The 22,215-nt window shown below is 47.5% G+C and overlaps 1 protein-coding gene and 1 long non-coding RNA gene across 7 annotated transcripts; one reads left to right on the forward strand and one right to left on the reverse strand.

The window, feature by feature from the left end:
- The first annotated feature begins 1,484 nt into the window (after window positions 1–1,484).
- Window positions 1,485–18,933, forward strand: heatr5a (HEAT repeat containing 5a). 6 transcript variants are annotated; one of them, XR_011244730.1, is made up of 42 exons: window positions 1,485–1,790; window positions 2,919–3,109; window positions 3,331–3,542; window positions 3,696–3,804; window positions 4,183–4,332; window positions 4,449–4,620; window positions 4,710–4,873; window positions 4,967–5,216; window positions 5,413–5,568; window positions 5,686–5,936; window positions 6,408–6,519; window positions 6,626–6,778; window positions 6,876–6,975; window positions 7,425–7,534; window positions 7,711–7,880; window positions 7,971–8,137; window positions 8,293–8,398; window positions 8,668–8,858; window positions 9,824–9,983; window positions 10,075–10,264; window positions 10,348–10,517; window positions 10,639–10,665; window positions 11,683–11,827; window positions 11,914–12,096; window positions 12,204–12,443; window positions 12,517–12,695; window positions 12,804–12,872; window positions 13,000–13,179; window positions 13,683–13,917; window positions 14,255–14,359; window positions 14,490–14,624; window positions 14,826–14,953; window positions 15,061–15,208; window positions 15,363–15,536; window positions 15,698–15,799; window positions 16,018–16,101; window positions 16,209–16,379; window positions 16,551–16,696; window positions 17,417–17,524; window positions 17,650–17,792; window positions 18,009–18,162; window positions 18,295–18,933. XR_011244730.1 is itself a non-coding variant. In XM_069535733.1 (42 exons), exons 2-42 carry the CDS (start codon window positions 2,984–2,986, stop codon window positions 18,440–18,442), a joined length of 6,183 nt encoding a protein of 2,060 aa, XP_069391834.1. In that variant the 5' UTR covers window positions 1,485–1,790; window positions 2,919–2,983; the 3' UTR covers window positions 18,443–18,933. The 6 variants fall into 6 exon arrangements, 5 of the variants coding, with proteins under 5 accessions (XP_069391834.1, XP_069391836.1, XP_069391837.1 ...); XM_069535733.1 differs by having other exon boundaries at window positions 17,690–17,792; XM_069535735.1 differs by having other exon boundaries at window positions 4,713–4,873; window positions 17,690–17,792.
- Window positions 18,762–19,727, reverse strand: LOC138412259 (uncharacterized). Its single transcript, XR_011244731.1, has 2 exons — window positions 19,391–19,727; window positions 18,762–19,310 (listed from the first exon to the last, which is right to left on the reverse strand). It is a non-coding gene; the product is annotated as an uncharacterized lncRNA (long non-coding RNA).
- Between the last annotated feature and the right edge of the window lie 2,488 nt (window positions 19,728–22,215).

Here is a 22,215-nt window from a genome sequence, read left to right on the forward strand (position 1 = left end):
GCCTTACTGTGAATTTTAACGAGTTGATAACTTTGTTAATAGTTCAGCAGCCTCATTAAAAACAACCCTTGACGCTGACGCCTGCTAAGAAAGAAGAAAGTAAATCAGAGGAGATCCGCTCTATGGTTTAATTCTCAAACACGTGTCAGATGAACATGTCTTTGTTAACCAGCTACGTACCTCAAGCTTTTAAAGTAGCTGTAATTAAACCTCTGATAAAAAGATCCAGAGGTCGGAGCTCATTACAGACCCACATCAAACCTTCATTTCTGAAATCCTAGAGGAAGCTGTTGCTAACCAGCTGTGTGACGACAGAAACGGTTTGTTGGAAAACTTTCAGTCAGGATGTAGAATCCATCACAGCTCAGAAACAGCTGTTAAAAGTCACTCATGACCTTTTCATGGCCTCAGATGATGAACTTGTCTCTGTTCTCGTCCTGTTGGATCTTAATGCAGCGTTTGACACCATAAAGATCACAGAGACTAGAACAACATGAAGGGATCAGAGGAACATCAGACTGGTTTCAGTCATATTTATCAGATAGATTTCAATTTGTTAACGTCAACAATGACCCCCCCCCCTCCATGCACATGCAAGTTAATCATGGAGTTCCACAAGGTTCTGTCCTTGGACCGATACTCTTCACCTTATACATGCTCCCTTAGGCAACATCATCAGAAAGCTCCACAGACTCTTCCATTGTTACGCAGACGACACCCAGCTGTACATTTCTCTGAAGCGTGATGAATCTAATCACTTAGTTCAACTTCAGGAACGTCTCAGGAACATCGAGGCCTGGATGAGCCAGAACTTCTTACTTCTAATTCAGACTGAGGTCGTTGTAATTGACCCTCAACATCTCAGAGAATCACTGTCTGAACAGAGTCACCTTGGTGTCAGTTTGTCCTCCAGCTCCACTGTGAGGAACCTTGAGTTATGTTGGACCAGGACATTTGACCAATACATAGAACAAGTCTCTAGGACAGCTTTCTTCCACCTGCACAATATTAAGAACATCAGAAACATCCTGTCTCAGAAGGACGCTGAGAAACTCGTCTATTTGTTCTCTAGACTAGATTAACTCTTTATTATCAGGACGTCACAGGAAGTCTGAGAAAAGTCTCCAGTTGGTCAAAGTGCTGCAGCAGAGTGCTGACAGGAAGTAGAAGGAGAGATCTTATTACTCCTGTCTTCTCTACATCAGCTCCCTGTAAAATCCAGAATATCAAGATCCTGCTCCTCACATTTAAACCTTAACAATCAAACATACGTCAAAGAGCTGATAACACCTTCTCTGTGAAGAGTCTGGAGATCATGGATGTTAGGATTTGGTGCATTACAAATAAAACTCAATTGAATTAAAGAACATTAATATTAAATTCCAACATTTTAATGAAACCGTAGCGTTGTCAAAATAAAACGCAGATTTGGGAGTTTTATTTTGAAAAATAGAAACGGTGACCGGATGTGCTCTCTGTGTGTTTCCGCTGACTTGACGCTGGACTCGGATCAGGAAAGATTTTCAGCGTCAGAATAAACTTTTCTACCGGACACTTTAGGAGCGGACACCTTCCGGTCCCGGCCAGCGACTCCAGCGGGTCAACACCCGAGTTCTGATCCGAGTCTGAGGCTCCAGCTCCGGCCGAGAGACACGGGGAGCGCCCCGACGTTAGCCACACAGCCCGCTAACTGTGGGAAGGAGAAGAAGGAGGAGAAGAAGAAGGAGGAGAAGGAGAAGAAGAAGGAGAAGAAGAAGGAGGAGAAGGAGGAGCAGCAGCAGCAGGAGCAGGTGTGTAGTTTGCTCACTCCGGTTCTCTGGTGTTCCTCTGCTTCATCAGCCTCTGACCTCTGACCTCTGAGCTCCTCGTGTCTGAACTTTGGATTCAGTCTGAGTGAAGCTCGACCTTTGACCCTGATGGGGGGGGGGGGGGGGGGGGGGGGTCTTATAAAACTGATGATGAAGATTCATCTTCTCATCACCAGCTGCTGCTTCTCTTCCTCTCTGACCTCATCGACCTGAACCTTCACTGAAGCTGCTGGTTGACTTCAGAGCTTCAGAGCTTCAGAGCTTCAGGTGCTGACGTCAGAGAGAACCTGGTGGTTCAGTGAGAGCAGGTCGTCATGATGCAGTCGGTTAGTGTCGGAGCTGAACTGTGCAGCAGTGTGTTCGTGGAGGACACAGTCCAGCTCTTGAATAATGTATGAGCTGCTCTCTCAGATATTCTCTCAGCGTCTCTTCTTTCCCTTCCTGTCGTTCCGGTCCCATCTGCTGTGCTCGCCGTCCCCAGGAAACAAAGGCCGAAGACTTCGGGCCAGAAACACACAGACAGTCTTTTGATCAGCTCACGTGTGTTCACCGTCTGTCCTCCATGTCAGGTTTTTATCACCCCCCCCCCCCCCAGTGAACGACACGAGCTCGCTGCTGCTTCCACGTGTTTGACGGATCCAGACACAGTCCTGGATTCGTCTGTGGCTCCATAGACTCAGGTATCGAACCACCGTGCCGACACCTGTTGGTTTGTCAGGTGCTGCTCTGAAGCCTCAGTTTCACACTGTGTTCAGCGCCATCTTGGTTTTTTGAAACCAGAAGTAACCCCCATTTGGAGGAGGAGCAGGGGGTGGGGCCTGAATGACTTGAGGACACGCCCACCTACACCTGTTACCTGCACCCATTGGACGGTACCAGCTGTCAATCACACTGTCGTGTCATTTTCTATAGAAACCACCAGAGGAGTCGCCCCCTGCTGGTCAGGGACAGAACACAGGTTTCAGTCACTCTCGGAGTGTGTTTTTATCTGCGTTGTATTAAATCACTCTGGCTCCCACACGGAGCAGAGCCACTTGTGTTGTTGTTGGTCTCCTCCTCATGTTGAATGGATGTGACGACACTTCATTCTCCCTCCTTTGTGTTGAACAGGGTTTAGGAGAATGGCAGAGGAGGACAGACGACGTCACCGTCAGTGAGAGAGGAGGAGGTTCAAGATGGAGCGAGCTCACAGCCTCCTGCTGAACGAGGATGCGTGCAGCCAGCTGGCTGAACACCAGAGGGCAGAGTTCATCTTCGAATGGCTGAACCACCTGAAGAAGCTCCTCCCGGCCGCTGACAGGGTGATGAACAGCGACCAGAAGTTATTAGGACCTGAACCGTTCTGAACTTTACCTTGTGTTTGTTTGAGGCGCTCTAAAGTTTAGGAGCCGGTTCTGAAACGCATCAAAACACTGAACTGTGCTTTCGCTTGTTCCTAAAATCAGATCAAGTAATTAGTTGAGATTCAGGTTTTCATCCAGGAGGCTTTTCTGCGAGTGACATGTTTTCTCCACCTGTTCAGGTCGACATCAGACAGAACCAGCGGCGCCTGGTCGAACAGCTGTCCTGCGTTCTGATTGGCTCTCCTGGCCCACCGACCCGCTGGCTGCTGGCCCACTGTTTGGCCCTGCTCTACCGCCTGGGAGACCCCTTGCCGTCCAGTCTATTAGTGGAGAGGTGCAATGACATCATTCGCAGCAAAGACGACTCTCCCTCAGGCCTCCCGACCCGGCTGTGAGTCACCACGTCCTGTTCGGGTCATTGTGGGGGGGGGGGTGCTTCTCTCAACAAGAGTCTCTGTTTGTGTACTAATACTCACACTGAGTACAGCAACACAGTGCTGTTAAAACCATGTGTCATTTAACTCTGTGTGTGTGTGTGTGTCAGGGTGGCCGTTGCGTGTCTCGGTGCTCTGTACGAGCAGCTCGGCCGGATGCTTCTCGGCTCCTTCAAAGAAACTCTGACCAACCTGCTGAAGGCCATGAAGAGCGCGGAGGTTTGTTATTTGAACACACGAAGAAGAAAGTTGTGGTTGATTTTTCCACAGAAAGAATCAGACGTTAAAATGACTTAAGTGAGAAAAGATCTATTTACAATTTGAATCACTGAAATAGAAAACAGACAGAATAATTAATTAACCTTTTAAAATTTCCTTGGCTTGAACATTTTCTGACAGAATGTTTGTGAGTGTTTATACTGAACTCCATAAAAGTCCATATGTGAGGTACTGTACAGGAACGTGTGACGTGGTTCAGTTTTGTTCACTGAGATCTTTCAGTTTTTATAAACAACTGTAACCTTGTTTAAAGTGTTGAAGCTTTGAAAATGTTGTGAATCAGAATAACTGCTGGAATCTATGAATCCCGTCCTTCAGTCTCAGGGGCGGTATGAGATCATGTTGAGTGTGGAGAAGATTCTCCACGGTTTGGGTGTCAGCGCGGTGCCGTGTCACCGTGACATCTACAAGGCAGCGAGAACCTGCCTGACGGACCGATCCATGGCCGTACGCTGCGCCGCCACAAAGGTGGAGTCTCCTGTGACGCCGTCACACTGTTATTCTTCCTGTTTGTCTCTTTGTAAATTCATTGTTCAAAAATCCAGGTTGTATCATTGAGTATAAACGTGTCCGTCTCTCATCAGTGTTTGCTGGAGCTGCAGAGGGAGGCCGTGTTCCTGTGGACCAGCGAGTTGGAGAACGTGGCCACTCTGTGCTTCAGAGCTTTCGAAGGGTCCGACCACAACGTCCGAGTGTCTGTAGCCAAACTGCTGGGAACGCTGCTGGCTGCTGCCGTGGAGCCCCGGCAGCCCGCCGGTAACCACCTGAGAGGACCAGTGTCAAAACCTCTTGGAGCTCGTCAGAACGCTAATTCATGAACTGTTGTTTTTCTATTTTTCTCCCAGCAGCCCCCAGACAGGGTGGGCGGGGTCGAAGCTCTCTGGAGGAGGTGATGGATTTGTTGACGGCCGGGTTCCTGCGGGGTGGGGTGGGTTTCCTCCGAGCCAGCGGAGACATGCTGAAGGGGACGAGCTCTGTCAGCAAGGACATCCGCATTGGTGTCACTCAGGTGGGCAATAATTGACTCACTGTCATTGCTCCTCCTCCTCCTCATCGTAATCATTGTCCCCCTCCTCATCATCCTCCTCTTCCTCCTCCTCAGGCCTGTGTAGTCTTCGTCTCCACCCTGGGAGGCTCCTGGCTGGAGACGAACCTCCCAGCCTTCCTGTCTGTGCTGATGGAGCTGGCGTCCCACAGCAGAGCCACACAAACACCGGGCGACGCTGTGGTGACCCACCGCTGTGTCTCCTTCATCCTGAGGAGCACCCTGGGGTCCCTGATGGGAGAGAAGGCCCAGACCAACGCTGTCAAACAGCTGTGCCTCGCTGTGGCTGCACAGAAACGAGCTATTGGTGAGCAGGGGGAGGGGAGACTGACGAGCTTCTGTAGTACTGAAGTATTGTAGTACTGTAGTACTGTAGTACTGAAGTATTGTAGTACTGTAGTACTGTAGTAGAGAAGTTCCTGGATGTGCTGATGCTGCTAGTGATATCATCCTGATGTTACCATGGCAACCAGATGAAGCTCCATGTTTGTTCGTGTGTTTAGATGCAGCGCTGACTGACGGGAACGTGGAGACCCGAGTTTCAGCTGCAGAAATCTCAGCCAGTCAACATGTGTTGGTCTGTTGTCTGCTGGAACTGGGAGGACTCATTCAGGGACTGGGATCCACTGCGGCCCCCCTCCTCACTGACAGCAGCACAGGTCTGACACACACACACACACACACACACACACACACACACACACACTAGTATTAAAACCAATGTGTGGGTCGATACTCGGTCACGTGTGTGTGTGTGTGTGTGTGTGTGTGTGTAGCTCTCCTGGACACGGTGATCTCCGTCCTCCTCCACCCCGTCTCCTCCGCCCGCCTGGCCGCTGCCTGGTGCCTGCGCTGCGTTGCCACGGCGATGCCTTCCGAGTGTTCCCCACTGCTGGACCGCTGCTCCGAGCGTCTGATGACGTTGAAGTCGTCACCCGAGGCCGTGGTCGGGTACGGAGCCGCTGTCGCCGCCCTGGTGGCCTCAGTGCAACACTGCCCCCTGGGAATACCACACACCAAGGGCAAGGTGGGTGAAATGAATCTGCTCATTAAACTGAGCTGCTGTTGGTTTGTGTGTCTCTGTCACTTCCTGTTCTGCCCGTGAGACTCTGTAACAACATTGAGGCGACATCATATGAACACGTATGACCACTCATGCACTCTGGGCGTGTGTGCCGGTGCACACAGGAAGCATCCGGTCCTCATTTGAAGAGAGAGAGAGGCAACAAACGAGTGAGACGTCTCCTCACTCATGGATCTCGTCTCATCAGTGTCATCAACTGAACTTTCATCAATATTCAAATCAAATCATTTTACTCGTGTTTTTCTTGGCCAACAGATAATTTGATCCTCGCGCTGCTCGAGGACACGTTCGACTTTTTGTTGTAGTTTTTGCAGCCGGGGACAAAATGACACGTTATGACAGTTTAACCAAAGAGAAGTTCAGCTCAGGATTGATGGTTCCTCTCTAAATGTTTGGAGCTGAAACTGTGTGCAGGTGGTTCTGGCTCTGGCTGAAGATCTCCTCCGCTCGGCCTCTCAGAACAGTCGGATGTCTCTGCAGCGGACTCAGGCCGGCTGGCTGCTCGTGTCCTCTCTCATCACTCTGGGTAAAACTGCAGAAAACATATGCAGGGCTGCAGGGACAGTATGCAATAACTCCACAGCGACTAAACGTGTGTGTGTGTGTCTGTGTGTGTGTCTGTGTGTTTTCAGGCCCTGCTGTAGTGGAGCATCACCTCTCCCGCCTCCTGCTCCTGTGGCGCTGTGTGTTTCCTGCCTCGCTCAGGGAGCAGGAGATGGAGCTGCGACGAGGGGACTACTTCACCTGGCAAGTTACGCTGGAGGGACGTGCGGGTGCGCTCTGCGGTCAGTATACACACACACACACACACACACACACACACATAAGTTCAGTATTGTGGCCATGAGTGTGTGTGAACTGTGTGTTTGTGTGTCTGAGCAGCGATGAAGAACCTGCTGCTGCACTGCAGGGAGCTCGTCACTGATGACATCATCGGCCGTCTGCTCACGCCATTGGCCTGCGCCGTGGCGCTCCTCACCAAGTCAGTCGCTAATCGGTTCCATGTAATTTAATGTTATTGTTTTGTTTACAAATATTTAAACATGTACACAAATGTTTGGTTTGTGCAGTTTTCTTCTTCTCTGCTTCCGTCTTTGTTTGTCTTCTGTCCTGACGGACTCGTCTCAGTTCGTCCGTCGTCTCCAGGGACGAACTGATTTAATTAAGTTGTTCGAAGGTCAGAGGTCAACGTCAGTGTGACCTCACAAAGCTTCTCATCGTTAAGTTAAATGCCTGATGGGATAAAACGTCTCACGTTCGATTCCTCATATTTACGTGTGTCTGGTAGAAACATGAAACGTCCTCGTCTTACCCTGAAAATGCTGCTCACACTTTCCTTTTGTGTGTGTGTGTGTGTGTGTGCACGTGTGTGTGTGTGTGCCTGCGTGTGCGTGCGTGCGTGCACGTGTGTGTGTATTGTGTGTGCACCAGGCTGCCTGCGCTCCTCAGGTCTCACAGCAGTTCAGTTCGTAGCTGCTCCGTCGTCTACAGGCTGAGAGTCTACGAGCTGCTGGCTCTGCTGCCTCCTCACACCTACCAGGGTAACAACTCCTCCTTCCCTCTCTCCTTCCCTCTCTCCTTCCCTCTCTCCTTCCCTCTCTCCTTCCTTGTTTTTCCTCTTCTTTCATCTTCAAATGTCCTGAAGCTCAGCTCAGCCTCAGCTCTGCTCCGACGACCTTTAGGTTTTCAGTGTCTCTTCCGTCCTCTCCTCCTGCAGAGAGCTTCGGTTTGGTGATGAACCAGCTGGTCTCTGATCTGTCCGGCCAGGACAACCTCAACCAGCCGTGCTCCGACCTCACTCTGCTGCCCCCCCTCTGTCACCCCGACGACCTGCAGCTGGTCGGCCCCGCCCTCCAGGACACCGACCACAGATATGTCGAGGAGCAGGTGACGTCTCACACCGTCAGTGCAGACTGAAGACACAGAGTGTGCCCAACAGGACTGTTAGAATGAGTGAAGGTTGTGTTTGTGCTTCAGCTCCACGGTAGCAGTGTGGGGGGGGGCTCTCTGGATAACGACCCCTTCAGTCTGTGTGAGAGAGGAGACGAAGCTCCCGCCGCTCCTCTTCCGCCTCCCGTCGCCCTGACCGCCGCCGCCGTCCGTCTCTTTGGAGCCGTCTTCCCCCACATCATCTCTGCTCAGAGGTAACTGACCTGTCACCTGCTCCACAGGACAACAGACACGTGTCAGAAACACTGACACGTGTCTGTTGTTAGAAACCTCAGAGACACGCCCACTCGCTCACTCCAGATGTTTTCCTGCTGAATTTAAATCCTGTTTCCGTGTGTTTCTACACCAGAGTGAAGATACTGGAGCAGTTTGTAGAAACCGTGAATCAGCTGAAGGGTCAACGCCAACAGACCGTCCAGACCCATGTCTGCGCTGCCCTCTGCAGTCTGCTCAAGGTACTACATCAGTAAACTGGAGGACGTAACACAAAGTGTGTGTTTATCTGGAGACCAAGTGCAGGACAAATGTTTTTGAAGGGCCTCTGTCCACGCCTGGTTGTTCCGTCATTGAAGTTTAATTCTGTTTAAAGCTGCATGAGTGTCATTGTTGTCCACTTGGGGGCAGCAGATTTCCGCCACGAGCTGGAAAACACAAACCTCTGAGGTATTCTCACTTTGTAAATGTGTAGAAGCTACAATAATTCAAAATGAGTCCTCTTCCTCAGCACCAGGGTGGTATTCGAGGCTCTCTGGGGCCAGAGGAGATCCGTTCCCCGGCGCTGTCTCTCCTGTCGGGGGCGCTGGAGAGCGTCAGTCCACTGCTGCGCTGCCTGGCTGCTGAGGGTCTTGCCCGGCTGGTTCAGGTGGTCGGAGACCCCGGCTTCACCGTGTCCGTCTCCCTGCTCTGCTTCGACAGGTGAGTGGAAGTTACCGCCCTGCTTCGCACACCACGCTTCCAACTCCACGTGGGGAAATGAATCATTTCTTCGAGGCATCGTGAGTTGAACGTATACGACTCTGCAGAGGCAGAACATTATCTTCTCAAGTGTTGTGGTGGTAACGCAGCTAACAGTCATTTGCGTCCCACCGTGAAAAAACTGATGAAGAAGAAAAAGATATTGTGATTTTCTGTGAGATTTCCAGTCTCTGGAATCATCACTGAAGATTATGAGTTAAAGGTTTGCAGCAGACCTGATAAAAAACTAAATCTACTTCATCACTTTTTTCAATTGAAAAAGTTTTTCTTTCTCCTTGTCTTTTCTTGAGGTGTCATCATGTCAGAGGGAACTGGCTTATTGGGTTTATGTCCATAAGCCATGGGGGGGCTCTCTGTTAGAATAAGGAAGAGGGTAAATATCGAGAGAGTAAAACAGAAAGTTTTGTCTCTTTCTCATGAGAGAAATATGTTTTTGTGGATTCCTGGGACTTTGTTCTGGACAGTTTTAGTTTAGTTTGCTGTTTACTTGATGTGCACAGAAGCCAATTCCTCACTTTGACGTAAGGCTTTGATCCAAAATTAACAACGGCGAAAAATAAATCACAGAGAACAAATACACTAGAAATAGTCTTGAAATAGTCTTTAAATAACTGGTCTGGATCCATCCCAGTGTGTGAACGTGTCAGGTTTATTCTCTCAGGTTCACACTGTGTTGTCATCTGCAGCAAAGAGACCTTTTCTCTCCTAAACGTAGAAACATCCGTTGCAGAGCCTCTGATTTGAACCTTGTGCCGTCAGTCGTTCGAGCCACTGACCTCGGTGTGACGGCCCTTTTGAACTGAAGGAATCATAACGAGTTTCAAAGTTCATTTTACAAAATCACCTGCAGTTGAAAACTAAAAATTTGCTCTGGCCACGACTGCTCTGTTGGTGACTGTGTTCAGGCTGAAGACGGTTCGAGACGCAGCCTCTCGCAGTGGCTACGCTCTGGCTCTGGGGGCGCTACACCGCCACACAGGAGGAATCAGCTCCCCTCAACACCTGTCCACCTGCCTGGGAGTCCTGTTCACCCTGAGCCAGGACAGCACTTCGCCTGAGGTCCAGGTACACGTTTGTTCTGCGTCTACCTCTGTACGTCCCTCAATCTCCTGACCAGAATAAATGTCCTAACGTCCTGTGTCCCTGCTGGGTCCAGACCTGGTCTCTCCACAGTCTGTCCCTGGTGGTCGACCTGTCCGGCTGTCTTTATCGGGCCCACGCCGAGCCGTCCTTCGCTCTGGTGCTCCGGCTTCTGCTGTCTGCTCCACCCACCCACCCTGAGGTTCACTACAGCCTGGGACGCTGCCTGCACGCCCTCATCACCTGCCTGGGCCCCGACCTGCAGGGTACGTCACCCCCTCCTGCGGACACAGAACACGGGGGGTTTGAGGGAGTGTCTGAGTGAGACCTGGTGTGTTGTGTTCGTCAGGTGAAGGTGCAGCCGTGTCCTCTCTGCGCTCCAGCTGTCTGGTGGGATGTGGGGTGATGCAGGCCAGTCCCGACTGTCTGGTCCAGGCCAGAGCCATTTCCTGTCTGCAGCAGCTACACATGTTCTCACCTTCACACGTCAACCTGGCCAACCTCGTCCCTGCCCTCTGTGTGAGTACGCACCTGAGGGGCGGACATTTCCTGTCATCTCTCTCTGCATGGCGTTCCAATAATGAAGAGAACAAAGCTCCATGTGTATGTGTGTGTTTTGACCCTGTCTTGTGTCTTGCAGGAGATCTTGTTGGATTATTCCTTGTTGGTAGGTCGTCTCTGGCCTGAAGCTTCTCTCACCTTCTGTTTTCTGTTGAACCCTCTACACTTGTCTTGACTCAAACACGTCCTCACTTTCTGTTTGTTTGATTTAATAAAAATAAAACTATTCTGCTAGATTCACCAAACTACGGTGGCCGAGATGTCTCACGCTCATTAACGCAAAATACAAACGCAAAATCCACACAAGTCAAACACAAATACAACAGAAGTGAGACAATGGAACGAGTTACTGAGGTCAAAATGTGATGCTCCTCTATTTGAGGTGTTACGGTGCTCAGCGTCTGAAAGAGAAAAGCATCACATTTTAAGCAGCATTGATTTTGTGACTCGTTCTTTTACTGAAATACTGATTTAATGCAGCTTCCTGTTGGTCATGAGAAGCATTAACCCTTTCCTCTGTTGTCCTGAACGATGTGAACGGCTTTTTAACTGTTTTCTGTTGCACTAAACTTCAGTCTGGTAATTTTTTATTCACTGCTTGTACACAGTGTCACTTCATGTACTTTCACATTGTTTGCTTTGCAGCTAACCCATTAACATCGGTATCGTTTCTGTTGTACATCTTATCGACTGTACAACTTTAAAGCAACTTTATTTTCATCTCTTTCAGTGAAACTACACAGTGTTTCCTCCAAATACGGCTCATTAATTCATGTTGTTATATTCATCAAGATGCATTTTGTGAACACAGTCTTTTTAGAGTCACTTTGAGCTCTGGCACTTTTTACTGTGTCAGAAGTTTATCAGTTAATCAGAAGCTGAATTATCAGAGAAATGTATTTAAAGTTTCACATCTGAAAAAACACTGACGTTGGACTTGATATGATTAGTTATTGGTCATTAAAACTGTAACTGTACCTTGAAGCTCTAAGTCTGGAGGAAACACAGTTTTACATCTGTTCACACAGTTCACCTGACGTCCACGTAGAAACAAGTGTGTGTGTGTGTGTGTGTGTGTGTGTGTGTGTGTGTGTGTGTGTGTGTGTGTGTGTGTGTGTGTTAGGCCAACCTGTGCAGCTCTTACCTGTGTCTCCGTCGGGCGGTGGTGGCGTGTCTGCGGCAGCTCGTCCAGCGGGAAGCATTGGAGGTCTCCGAACACGCAGTGACTCTGGTCAAAGAGCTGCCGAGACGAGACAACACACATCTGGGTGAGACACACACACACACACACACACACACACACACACACACACACACAGGTTTTCAGCAGTTTTAAAGATCTATGTATGTGCAGACGTCACGATAAAGGAAGTGGGTCTGGAGGGAGCTCTGTTCACTCTGATGGACCGGGAGTCTGATCCAGGTCTGAGGAGGGACATCCAGGAGACTCTGGTCCACATGATTTCATCCAGCGCCACCAGTGGGAAGCTGGGACACTGGCTTAAACTCTGCAAAGACGTCCTGTCTGCCACCACTGGTAAGTTGACGCTTCATTCATCCTCATGTGTTGTCATCAACAGGAAACGCCTTCAGGTTGATTTGCTGCTGTACGAGCACTTTATTAGGAACATGTCCCTCTCACAGACTGTCGCGCTCCGGTGGAGGCGAGTCAGGAGGAAGAGGAGGCCGACTCCTGCAGAGACGACGACTCTTCTGCCTTCAGTGCCCGGCCGGAGTCTGGCGGTCCATTCACTGCCCTGCGCTGGAGCACGCGTCGCTTCGCCATGGCGTGCGTGTGTCGCATCATCGAGCAGTGTGAATCAACTGACCCGGCTCACTTTGACATGGCTCTGGCTCAGGAGCGGCGACTGAATGAGTCCACCGGTAAGATCTGGCTCAGTCTCTGTTTCCTGACGACTTCTCAGACCTCTGTGACCTTTCAGCTGTCTCTCCCCAGACTTCCTCGTTCTTCATCTCGGGGACCTGGTCCGCATGGCGTTCATGGCGGCTACAGATCACAGTGACCAGCTGAGACTGGCGGGTCTCCAGACGCTGCTGGTCATCATCAGGCACTTCTCAGCCATCCCTGAGCCGGAGTTCCCCGGTCATGTGATCCTGGAGCAGTACCAGGCGAATGTAAGAACCAGTCTGTGATTCAACTGTCGATAGTGTGTCACTGAACACGGTTCTGTTTGCAGCACGCCATGAGAATACTGCATTCCGTGTGTGTGTGTGTGTTTTCAGGTTGGCGCTGCACTCAGACCAGCCTTCACTGCTGATGCTGCTCCCGACGTCACCGTCAAGGCCTGCCAGGTGATACTTCTGACTGACCGTTACCGTGGCAATCATCGCGACCCCTCCTCCATTCTGTGCATCTGATTGGCTACCGAGTTAGAAAATGATCAAGCTTTGCCGTTTCCTTTGACCCCATCCTCTCCAGGTCTGCAGCGCCTGGATCGCTAGCGGCGTCGTCAGCGACCTCCGTGACCTCCGGCGCGTCCATCAGCTCCTGGCCTCCTCGTTGGATAAAGTGCAGGTTGGGGCGGACACGGTCAGTCAGCTGCACAATGAGGCCACAGCTACCATGGAAACACTGGCCGTCCTGAAGGCGTGGGCAGAGGTGGGTTTGAGTCCTTAAGTCATTTTCTTAATTCCGTGGAAACTTGTTAATCCTCCGAGCTGGCGACACCAAGTGGTCGGAGGCCAATATGTTTTCATATCTCTAAAACAGAAGAAATACGTTTGTAGACTAAACTGCTCTGGTTGGTGGAGGCTTACAACTGAAGAGAGTATTTCTCTTTTTTCATTTCCTAAAAGTCCTGAATGAATCTTTATACTGCAATATGCTCTCTCGATGATTGACAGGTGCATTATACTGTCAGGTCTCAACGTTACTAAAGATCCTCGAGATGATGATGATGATGATGATGTACGTTGTTACTAATAAAGAAGAAACTAACCAGTCACTTCCTGAGCAGGTTCAGTCCGACAGATTCTACGTTTCCTGGTTTAAAGATCTCAAACGTTTCAGCAGCTTCACATTGATTCTCACATGATTTCATAAATGTACGACATCATCGACCTGAAGGTGGCGTTTGTTTGCTCTTCGTCCTCTCGTCTCAGGTTTACATCGTGGCCGTGCAGAGAAGCGGACAGACGGACAGTCCTGGTTGGACGGCTGACCTGTCAGTCTCCTCTATGGCCAATGACAGCTTGGGGTCCGAGTCAGGAGGGGCGGGCCTGCTGAAGTTGGTCCAGTCAGATTTGTCGACGCTCAGTCGTCTGTGGCTGGCGGCGCTGCAGGACTACGCCCTGCTGACCCTGCCTCAGGAGTATGCTTCACAGCTCCCTGCAGCAGGTACGACACCAGGAGCATGTGGAATTATACTTAACCAATCAGAGTCAAGTACAGGTAGACTCCGCCCACGTAGGTGATGACGACAGGACGCACGTTTGTCTGACGTTACTCTTTTGTCTCTGAATCACAACGTGAACCTAAAACAGATCAGATGAAACCTGAACAAACACGAAGCTTCAGACTCGGAGGAAACGTCCGTCAAATTGCAGAAATCGTGCTGAACCGTCTCGTTTCATCAAACTGACAGAATGAAACAAGCGAAAGGAACAAATAGAATTAAATCACAATTTGTTTCCAGGTTAGTTTGATAAATTGATTCGACGTCTTGTTCCTTCAGGAGGTTCCTTCTACACGGCAGAGACGGTGAATCAGGCCAGAGCTCATTACTCCTCCTCCTGGGCTCCCATCCTCCACGCCACCTCCCTCTGGCTGCACAGCACAGGTCAGCACTCCTCTTTCCTCCCCTCCTCTTCCTCCTTTTCTTTCTTCCTGTTCCTCTTACGCCTCCTCTTCTCTTGCTCCTCCTCCACCAGGACATAGACGGGTCTTTAACAGTCACATGTGTGTTTCAGGTTTTGTGATGTCAGACGACTCACCTGTGAATCTATCCAGACCGGCCACACCCACCTCCATGGGACACACTGACTCTATGGGCGGAGCTAAGAGTCCAGAGGACGTCAGCGCGGACAGACTGCACTTCATCCTGGGTCCTGAACCTTCTAAACTACACACACTCTGTTTCTTCTCTGAGGTTTCCCTGTTAATTGTTTCCTGGTAGTTGCTCTGGAGTTAAGAACAGAGGATGCTGCTCCTCGTTAACATCGAGGAGACGAACTGGGATTTGTGAATATGAGACAAATGAAATGTGGTTGTTTGAAATTTGGTTGTGTGTGTTCTCCTCTGTGCAGGGATCAGCGTGGAGTTCCTGTGTTCTCCGCACTCTGAGGACCAGATGGAGAACATCACTTCATGTCTGCGAGCTCTGCAGGCGCTGCTGGACGTCTCCTGGCCGCGAGCTAAGATCGGAAACGACCAGGTGAGTTCCACCGGTTGTCTTTACCTGAGGAAATGGTCGTCTTGGGATACAAGACAAAATTCTGCAGAGACAATCAAGTGTAATCTAAAATGTCTTTGCCCCCACAGCCTCTGAGCGTGGAGCTGCTGAGCGTCCTCCACAGACTGATGGTGACCAGGGAGGCGGTGTCCGTTCAGCTCGCCGTGTTGGATTTACTGCGACAGATAGTGACGGCTGCTCAGGAGCACGTGAGGGAGAAACGCCACAGTGCAGAGGGTAAAGACACAACAGCTGGAGTGCAACCTGTGTGTGTGTGTATGTGGGGGGGGGGGTGTCACTGTGTGTTGGGTAAAATATAACTTCAGACCCAACAATGAATTCTGGGAGTTTTGTGGGACTGGTTGTGCTGAATATCGTCCTTGCTCCACAGTGGATGATGGTGCGGCGGAGAAGGAGACGCTGCCGGAGTTTGGAGAGGGACGGGACACCGGCGGTTTGATTCCTGGACGCTCACTGGTGTTCGGAGCGCTGGAGCTCTGCCTCTGTGTACTGGTCCGGAAACTCCCACAGCTCAGCCCCAAACTCGCCGGAACCAGTCCAACTGGTAGGACATGTCATCCATCTTTTATATATATATATAGATATATATATATATATATATATATATATAGATATATAAATACATATATATATATTATAGATGATGGTTTGAACATACAGTCGCTGGTCGTTTCGTGGCGTCTTGCTGATCACGTGTGTGTTCAGGTCCCGGAGGTTCAGTCTGGAGTCTGACTGACAGCGACTGTCGTCTGGTGGCGTCGGCTCTGTGTGTCCTGTCTGAGCTGCCGTCCGTCTGCTCCCCTGAAGGTGACGTGTATAAATGTATATACATATAAATATGATGACGCCAGTGATGTCAGAGGAGTTCAGCTCAGCAGATCCTCGTTCTGAACAAATAATACATTTGTTTTGGAGTCAATAGAAAATTCATGCAACTTCCTCATTTCAGAAAATCAATGAGTTATGATACGATGAGTTGCTCAGGCTCTGATTGGTTGATTTATTATTCGTGTGTCCTCCTGCAGGCAGCGTGTCCATCCTCCCCACTGTCCTCTACCTGCTGCTGGGTGTCCTCAGAGAGCTGGTCCACCAGCCCAGCTCACACACTGGTAACACACACACACACACACGCTGCGATGAACCAGCAACATGAATCGATCATGCCGGTGTGAGATTCCACGGATAACTAAATCTAAATAAATGTTTCTTCTCCCAGGTGCCCTGGCGGCCGGCGCAGGGGGCGGGGCTGGGGTGGTGGTCCAGGCGGCTCTTCAGGCTCTGAAGTCTGTCCTGACGTCTCCGATGAGTCGACAGGAGAAGAGTCGAGGAGCCTGGAACCAGCTGCTGAGATCAGCTCTGAACACACTGCTGGGACTGTGGGACGCTGGTACGTGCAACACGCTACGACCACTGCAGCTGCACACGTGTTTTCCAGCTCTGAACTTCGTGTGTGTGTGTGTGTGTGTGTGTGTGTGTGTGTGTGTGTGTGTGTGTGTGTGTGTGTGTGTGTGTGTGTGTGTGTGTGTGTGTGTGTGTGTGTGTGTGTGTGTGTGTTCAGGGGACTGTGTCGTGGATCAGATCCGCCTCCTCACCGCTCTGACCGTCTTCCTGCTCTCGGCGGGTCCTGACGTCTGCACTGTGGAGCCTCTGCACGCGCTCAGTCTGCAGCGCTTCACCACCTGTATGGACGCCAAAGACCCTGTGGTCAGTACACGTGTATCTGTAGATGGAGCGAGCACTTTGTGAGGAACCTCACGCCGAGTCTTTAATGACGAGTTGCTAATTGTTGCCTGTTTCAAAATGAACGACCTCATCTTGTGTCAATCACGTTCACTCTCTTACCCAATGTTTGTGAGAGGAAACAAAATCCCCCTCACTGCTCGGCCGCCCATCGTCTGCTGAGCGTCTGTGTGTCTGAGAAGGTTGTTGTGTGAAGATCTTCGGAGTGGGAGGTCCCTTCACTCACTCAGCACAGATTCTGCAGGATACACTGAGCTGCTGCCGCGTGATTGGCTGATAAGTAACTGAGCAGGTGATCAGGTGTTGTGACTTTTATCGAACCAGCCGCCTCCTGACCTGCACTCTGGTCAAACTGGGAGAGTCTGTGACGGGACAGACGGACCGTCGCCGTCCTCAGCAGAACCAGGTCACGACTTTATTTTTGAAAATATTTAAAACTGAGCAGATGAAGCTGTTGAATCAACCAGGACACGATGAGGTGGCTGCTGAAGACACGTGGACAGTCCCTATGTCTCTACGTCTTCTCAACAATCAGTCAGAACTAACCTGTTCGTATGAACGGTTCTGTCACGAGGTCCGGTGTCTGAGTTCTGCTGAGTTTAGGACGGAAGATAAATGAGCAGACGATGGATCGAGTTGTTTTCAAGCTGTGAACGACGGTAAAGTCCTCCCACTCTCCTCCAGGTCGTGAGTCGGTGTTTTCAGCTGCTGACGTCCGTGTTCCAGGCTCAGCCGGGTGTAGCCGTCCCGTACATCCAGGCCCTCGGTCCGCCGCTGGTTCGATTCCTCCAGGTACAGTTCCAGCCACAACGAACACCAATAATCTTAATCTCACAAGAGTCTTAAATATCTGAAGGATCTTAAAGTTCGATCTGATTTTCTCGTCTGTCCTGGTGAGTTTTATTTTTCACCGTCAGTGAGTTGATATGTTGATGAGATGCTGTGGTTCCTGCTCAGAGGGTGGAGAGAAGTCGACCTCAGAGTCCAGAGGAGCTGCTCGGAGTCCTGGAGGGAGTTCGAGCCATGGAGGCTCTGGTCCAGGCTGCGGATGAGTCACAGCGTGAGTAGAACAATCTCGTTTAAGATCGCAGGGAAACAGAAGCGTGAGAGTGACAAGCGCTCCAAGTGTTTACATCCTGTTTATGAAGCAAAGTGGTTTGAGGCTTGGGTCAATGACGAGCGAGTCGGTGGAGACCAACATGGATGTGTTGTTTACACATATATATACACGTATATAAATTCAAAGTACCACACGTCTTCTGTCTCGGCCCCTCAGGCCCCCAGCTGGTGGCCATCTTGCTGCCGCTCCTCATCTCCTTCCTGTTGGACGAGAACGCCCTCGGCTCGGCCCCCGCAGCCTCGCGGTCTCTCCACGAGGCGGCGCTCAAGGACCTGATGCGCCTCGGCCCCCAGCACTCCGTCGTCTTCAGGTACAGTCGGCTCATGTTCACGCCTGACGAGGCGTCACAGCTCGTTTCTGTGACCGTGTGCTGCAGCTTTCATGTTCACATGGTGTCGAGCTGAAGCTGAATCCAGTGGAACGTGTGTCTGTGTCCTCTCAGGTCTCTCATCGCGTCGTCTCCTCACCTCAAGTCCCGCCTGGAAGCTGCTGTCAAAGGAAACCAGGAGAGTGTCAACGCTAAAGCTAGCAACGCTAACCCCGCCGCCAAGTCCTCCCCCAGCATCACTCTGAAAACCAACTTCCTGTGAGGTCGCCCTCCGGAGCCTCGTGTCCCTGAGCTCACCTGTTGCTGCGTTTGCTGTTGACTGGTTCTGTTGGAGAGTCTGACGAGCAGCACGAGGGACGAAGGAGCGAGGGACACACACATCACCTGCTCCTGGAGAGCTGCTTTGTTTTATCCCGTCACATTCCATAACTTTACCTCCAGAGGTTTTCAGTCTGCGAGTGAGCAGCCGCAGAAATACAATATATATATAATACAAACACATTCAAACAGAGCTGGAGCAGTGACTCAGTTATAGAAGAGGGATGAAATATCATTCTCAGTCGTCACGTCTGTATTTGACAGTTTCAGAAAGCACCTCGCTGCTGCTGCTCGCTCATTTTCTTAATTAGTTTCCAAACTAAGTTCCTGATTGGAACAGAATCGTCTGAGTCGTGTCGGTGTCTCACTCGTTTTCTTTTTTCGACGGGACGTAAACTCTGAGGCTCGCTGCTTTTAAACAATCAAAAAAAAAAACCTTGAAACAAACAAAACTATCCATCGCTCGTCCGTGTGTCGAGGAGACTTTTATTTTTGTAGTTGGACGACAAATCCCCCGAGAACGTGAAGACTTGATGCTGTGGGAGCCTGAAGAGACAGAAAAGCCTCGATCAGCACTTTAGATTAACACTACATCGTCGTCATAGCGACACATTTTAGATCCACGGCTGGTTTAAATAATTTAACTGGTTCTGACTTTTATCAGCTCAGTGTGAAGATTCATAGAAAAGAGTTGAAGGTGCTTTATGTGACTTTTCACGATCACTACATCGATGACGTTAGCACGAGCAGCTGTTAGTTCGTTCACTCTCAACGTTAACTCGTCTTCTCCTCTTTGATTTACTGACGTTAGCCTGCGGCCTCGTCCGCCTGCGGCCTCGTCCGCCTGCGGCCTCGTCCGCCTGCGGCCTCGTCCGCCTGCGGCCTCGTCCGCCTGCGGCCTCGTCCGCCTGCGGCTCAGAGGATGAGTCATAAACTCTGGTTTTTAAAATGGCTGAAGCTGTTGGTGAGAAACAGAAGCAGAGAAACTGACACGGCTCCTTTCAAACACAGTATGCTAACTTTACCTAACCGAGATTCACCTGCAATAATGATTGAACCAGGTGAGCGTCAGTCTTCCTGCTACACGCACACGCACACACACACACGCACGCACACACACACACACACACACACACACACGAGCTCACCTGGTCGTCTGAACAGCCGTGAATGTGTTAACATGTTATTTTCTAACGACAGCGAGTGAATAAAACTTGTTTTTATTTTAATTCACTTCCAGGTTTTCTGTCTTTTACAAGTGTTGTAGTTTAGTGACATCATCATCATCATCCTCATCTTCTTCATCCTCATCCTCCTCATCAGAGTGAGTCACAGACGCTGTTCGTCCTCGAGACGTCCACGAGTCAAATCATTTCTAACCTGAACCTTCAGAAAACAGAAACCATGTGTGGACTGAAGATCTCAGTAAAATACTTTAGTAAAAAAGACTTCATTAATAATACAAAGTATATAAAGCATATGGAGTATATAAAGTATATGAAGTATATAAAGTACCTGAAGTATATAAAGTATATGGAGTATATAGAGTATTTGAAGTATATAAAGTATATGAAGTATATAAGTATATGAAGTATATAAGTATATAAAGTATATGGAGTATATAAAGTATATGAAGTATATAAGTATATGAAGTATATAAGTATAGAAAGTATATAAGTATATAAGTATATGAAGTATATAAGTATAGAAAGTATATGAAGTATATAAAGTACCTGAAGTATATAAAGTATATGGAGTATATAAAGTATATGGAGTATATAAAGTATATGAAGTACATGGAGTATATAAAGTATATAGAGTATTTGAAGTATATAAAGTATATGAAGTATATGAAGTATATAAGTATATGAAGTATATAAAGTATATGGACTACATAAAGTATATGAAGTACATGGAGTATATAAAGTATATAGAGTATTTGAAGTATATAAAGTATATGAAGTATATAAGTATATGAAGTATATAAGTATATAAAGTATATGGAGTATATAAAGTATATAGAGTATATAAAGTATATGGACTACATAAAGTATATGAAGTACATGGAGTAGATGAAGTATATATAGTATATGAAGTATATAGAGTACATGAAGTATATAAAGTATATAGAGTATATAAAGTACATGAAGTATATAGAGTATATGAAGTATATAAAGTATATGAAGTACATGAAGTATATATAGTTTATAGAGTATATAAAGTACATGAAGTATATGAAGTATATATAGTATATGAAGTATATAGAGTACATGAAGTATATAAAGTATATAAAGTATATGAAGTATATAAAGTATATGAAGTATATATAGTATATAAAGTACATGAAGTATATAGAGTATATGAAGTATATAAAGTATATGAAGTACATGAAGTATATATAGTATATAGAGTATATAAAGTACATGAAGTATATAAAGTATATAAAGTATATATAGTATATGAAGTATATATAGTATATAAAGTATATAAAGTACATGAAGTATATATAGTATATGAAGTATATATAGTATATAGAGTATATAAAGTACATGAAGTATATAGAGTATATGAAGTATATAAAGTATATGAAGTACATGAAGTATATATAGTATATAGAGTATATAAAGTACATGAAGTATATGAAGTATATATAGTATATGAAGTATATAGAGTACATGAAGTATATAAAGTATATAAAGTATATATAGTATATGAAGTATATATAGTATATAGAGTATATAAAGTACATGAAGTATATAGAGTATATAAAGTATATAAAGTATATATAGTATATGAAGTATATAGAGTATATAAAGTACATGAAGTATATATAGTATATAAAGTATATAAAGTACATGAAGACGTCACAGCTGATCTGTTTCTTGTGAAACTTTATGACGAGGAGCTGCTCCTGCTGCTGCCTTCAGGTTCTGTCGGAAACCTCACACACGGGGAGGGAATGGAACAGTTTCTCAGATCTAGATATCTGATTCTGGATTCCAGATGTTTCCAGAATAAATTTAATTCTCAGAAATAAAGAAGCAACCAAGCAGCCACACAACATCTGTGTCACCAGTTTATCCAGTTAAGAGCTCAACTCTTCCTCACCTGAATAACTGCTGAATCATCTTCTGGTTTCTTGTGTCTCTATATTTATATATATATATATATATATATATATATAAATATATATAAAGGCAGGTACGGTTCAAAATGAGTGGGTATAAAAATGTCATGTGATATTTAAATGTGTATAATTCCACAAATGTACACTAATGTATACTTTATATAACTACATGTGTGTATACAAAGTGTGCAATAGGATGTGAATATAAAAGTATTTAAATGAATAGATGTGTATGAATGAGGGTGATTTGATAAGAGGAATACATATGACAAATATAACTGGTATAAATGATACAGACACTAATGTGTGAAAGGACATTTATTCAAATGAAGAATAGAAAAGATGATCATCTTTATTTATCTTTATTTATTATAGATGATATGTGGATATTTTTTAGATTTATATATTTTATTAGATGTATATATGTTTATTTTTTTAGATTTATATTTGTTTTAGATTTATACATTTTATTAGATGTATATATGTGTATTTGTTTAAATTAATATATTTTTATATTTATATATTTTTTAGAACACAGGGACTACTTTTCCTCCTGCAGCGGATTTGACGGTGTGTGTTATTTCCGAGCC

Source organism: Paralichthys olivaceus, chromosome 12, assembly GCF_024713975.1.
Source record: "Paralichthys olivaceus isolate ysfri-2021 chromosome 12, ASM2471397v2, whole genome shotgun sequence".
NCBI lineage: Eukaryota > Metazoa > Chordata > Actinopteri > Pleuronectiformes > Paralichthyidae > Paralichthys > Paralichthys olivaceus.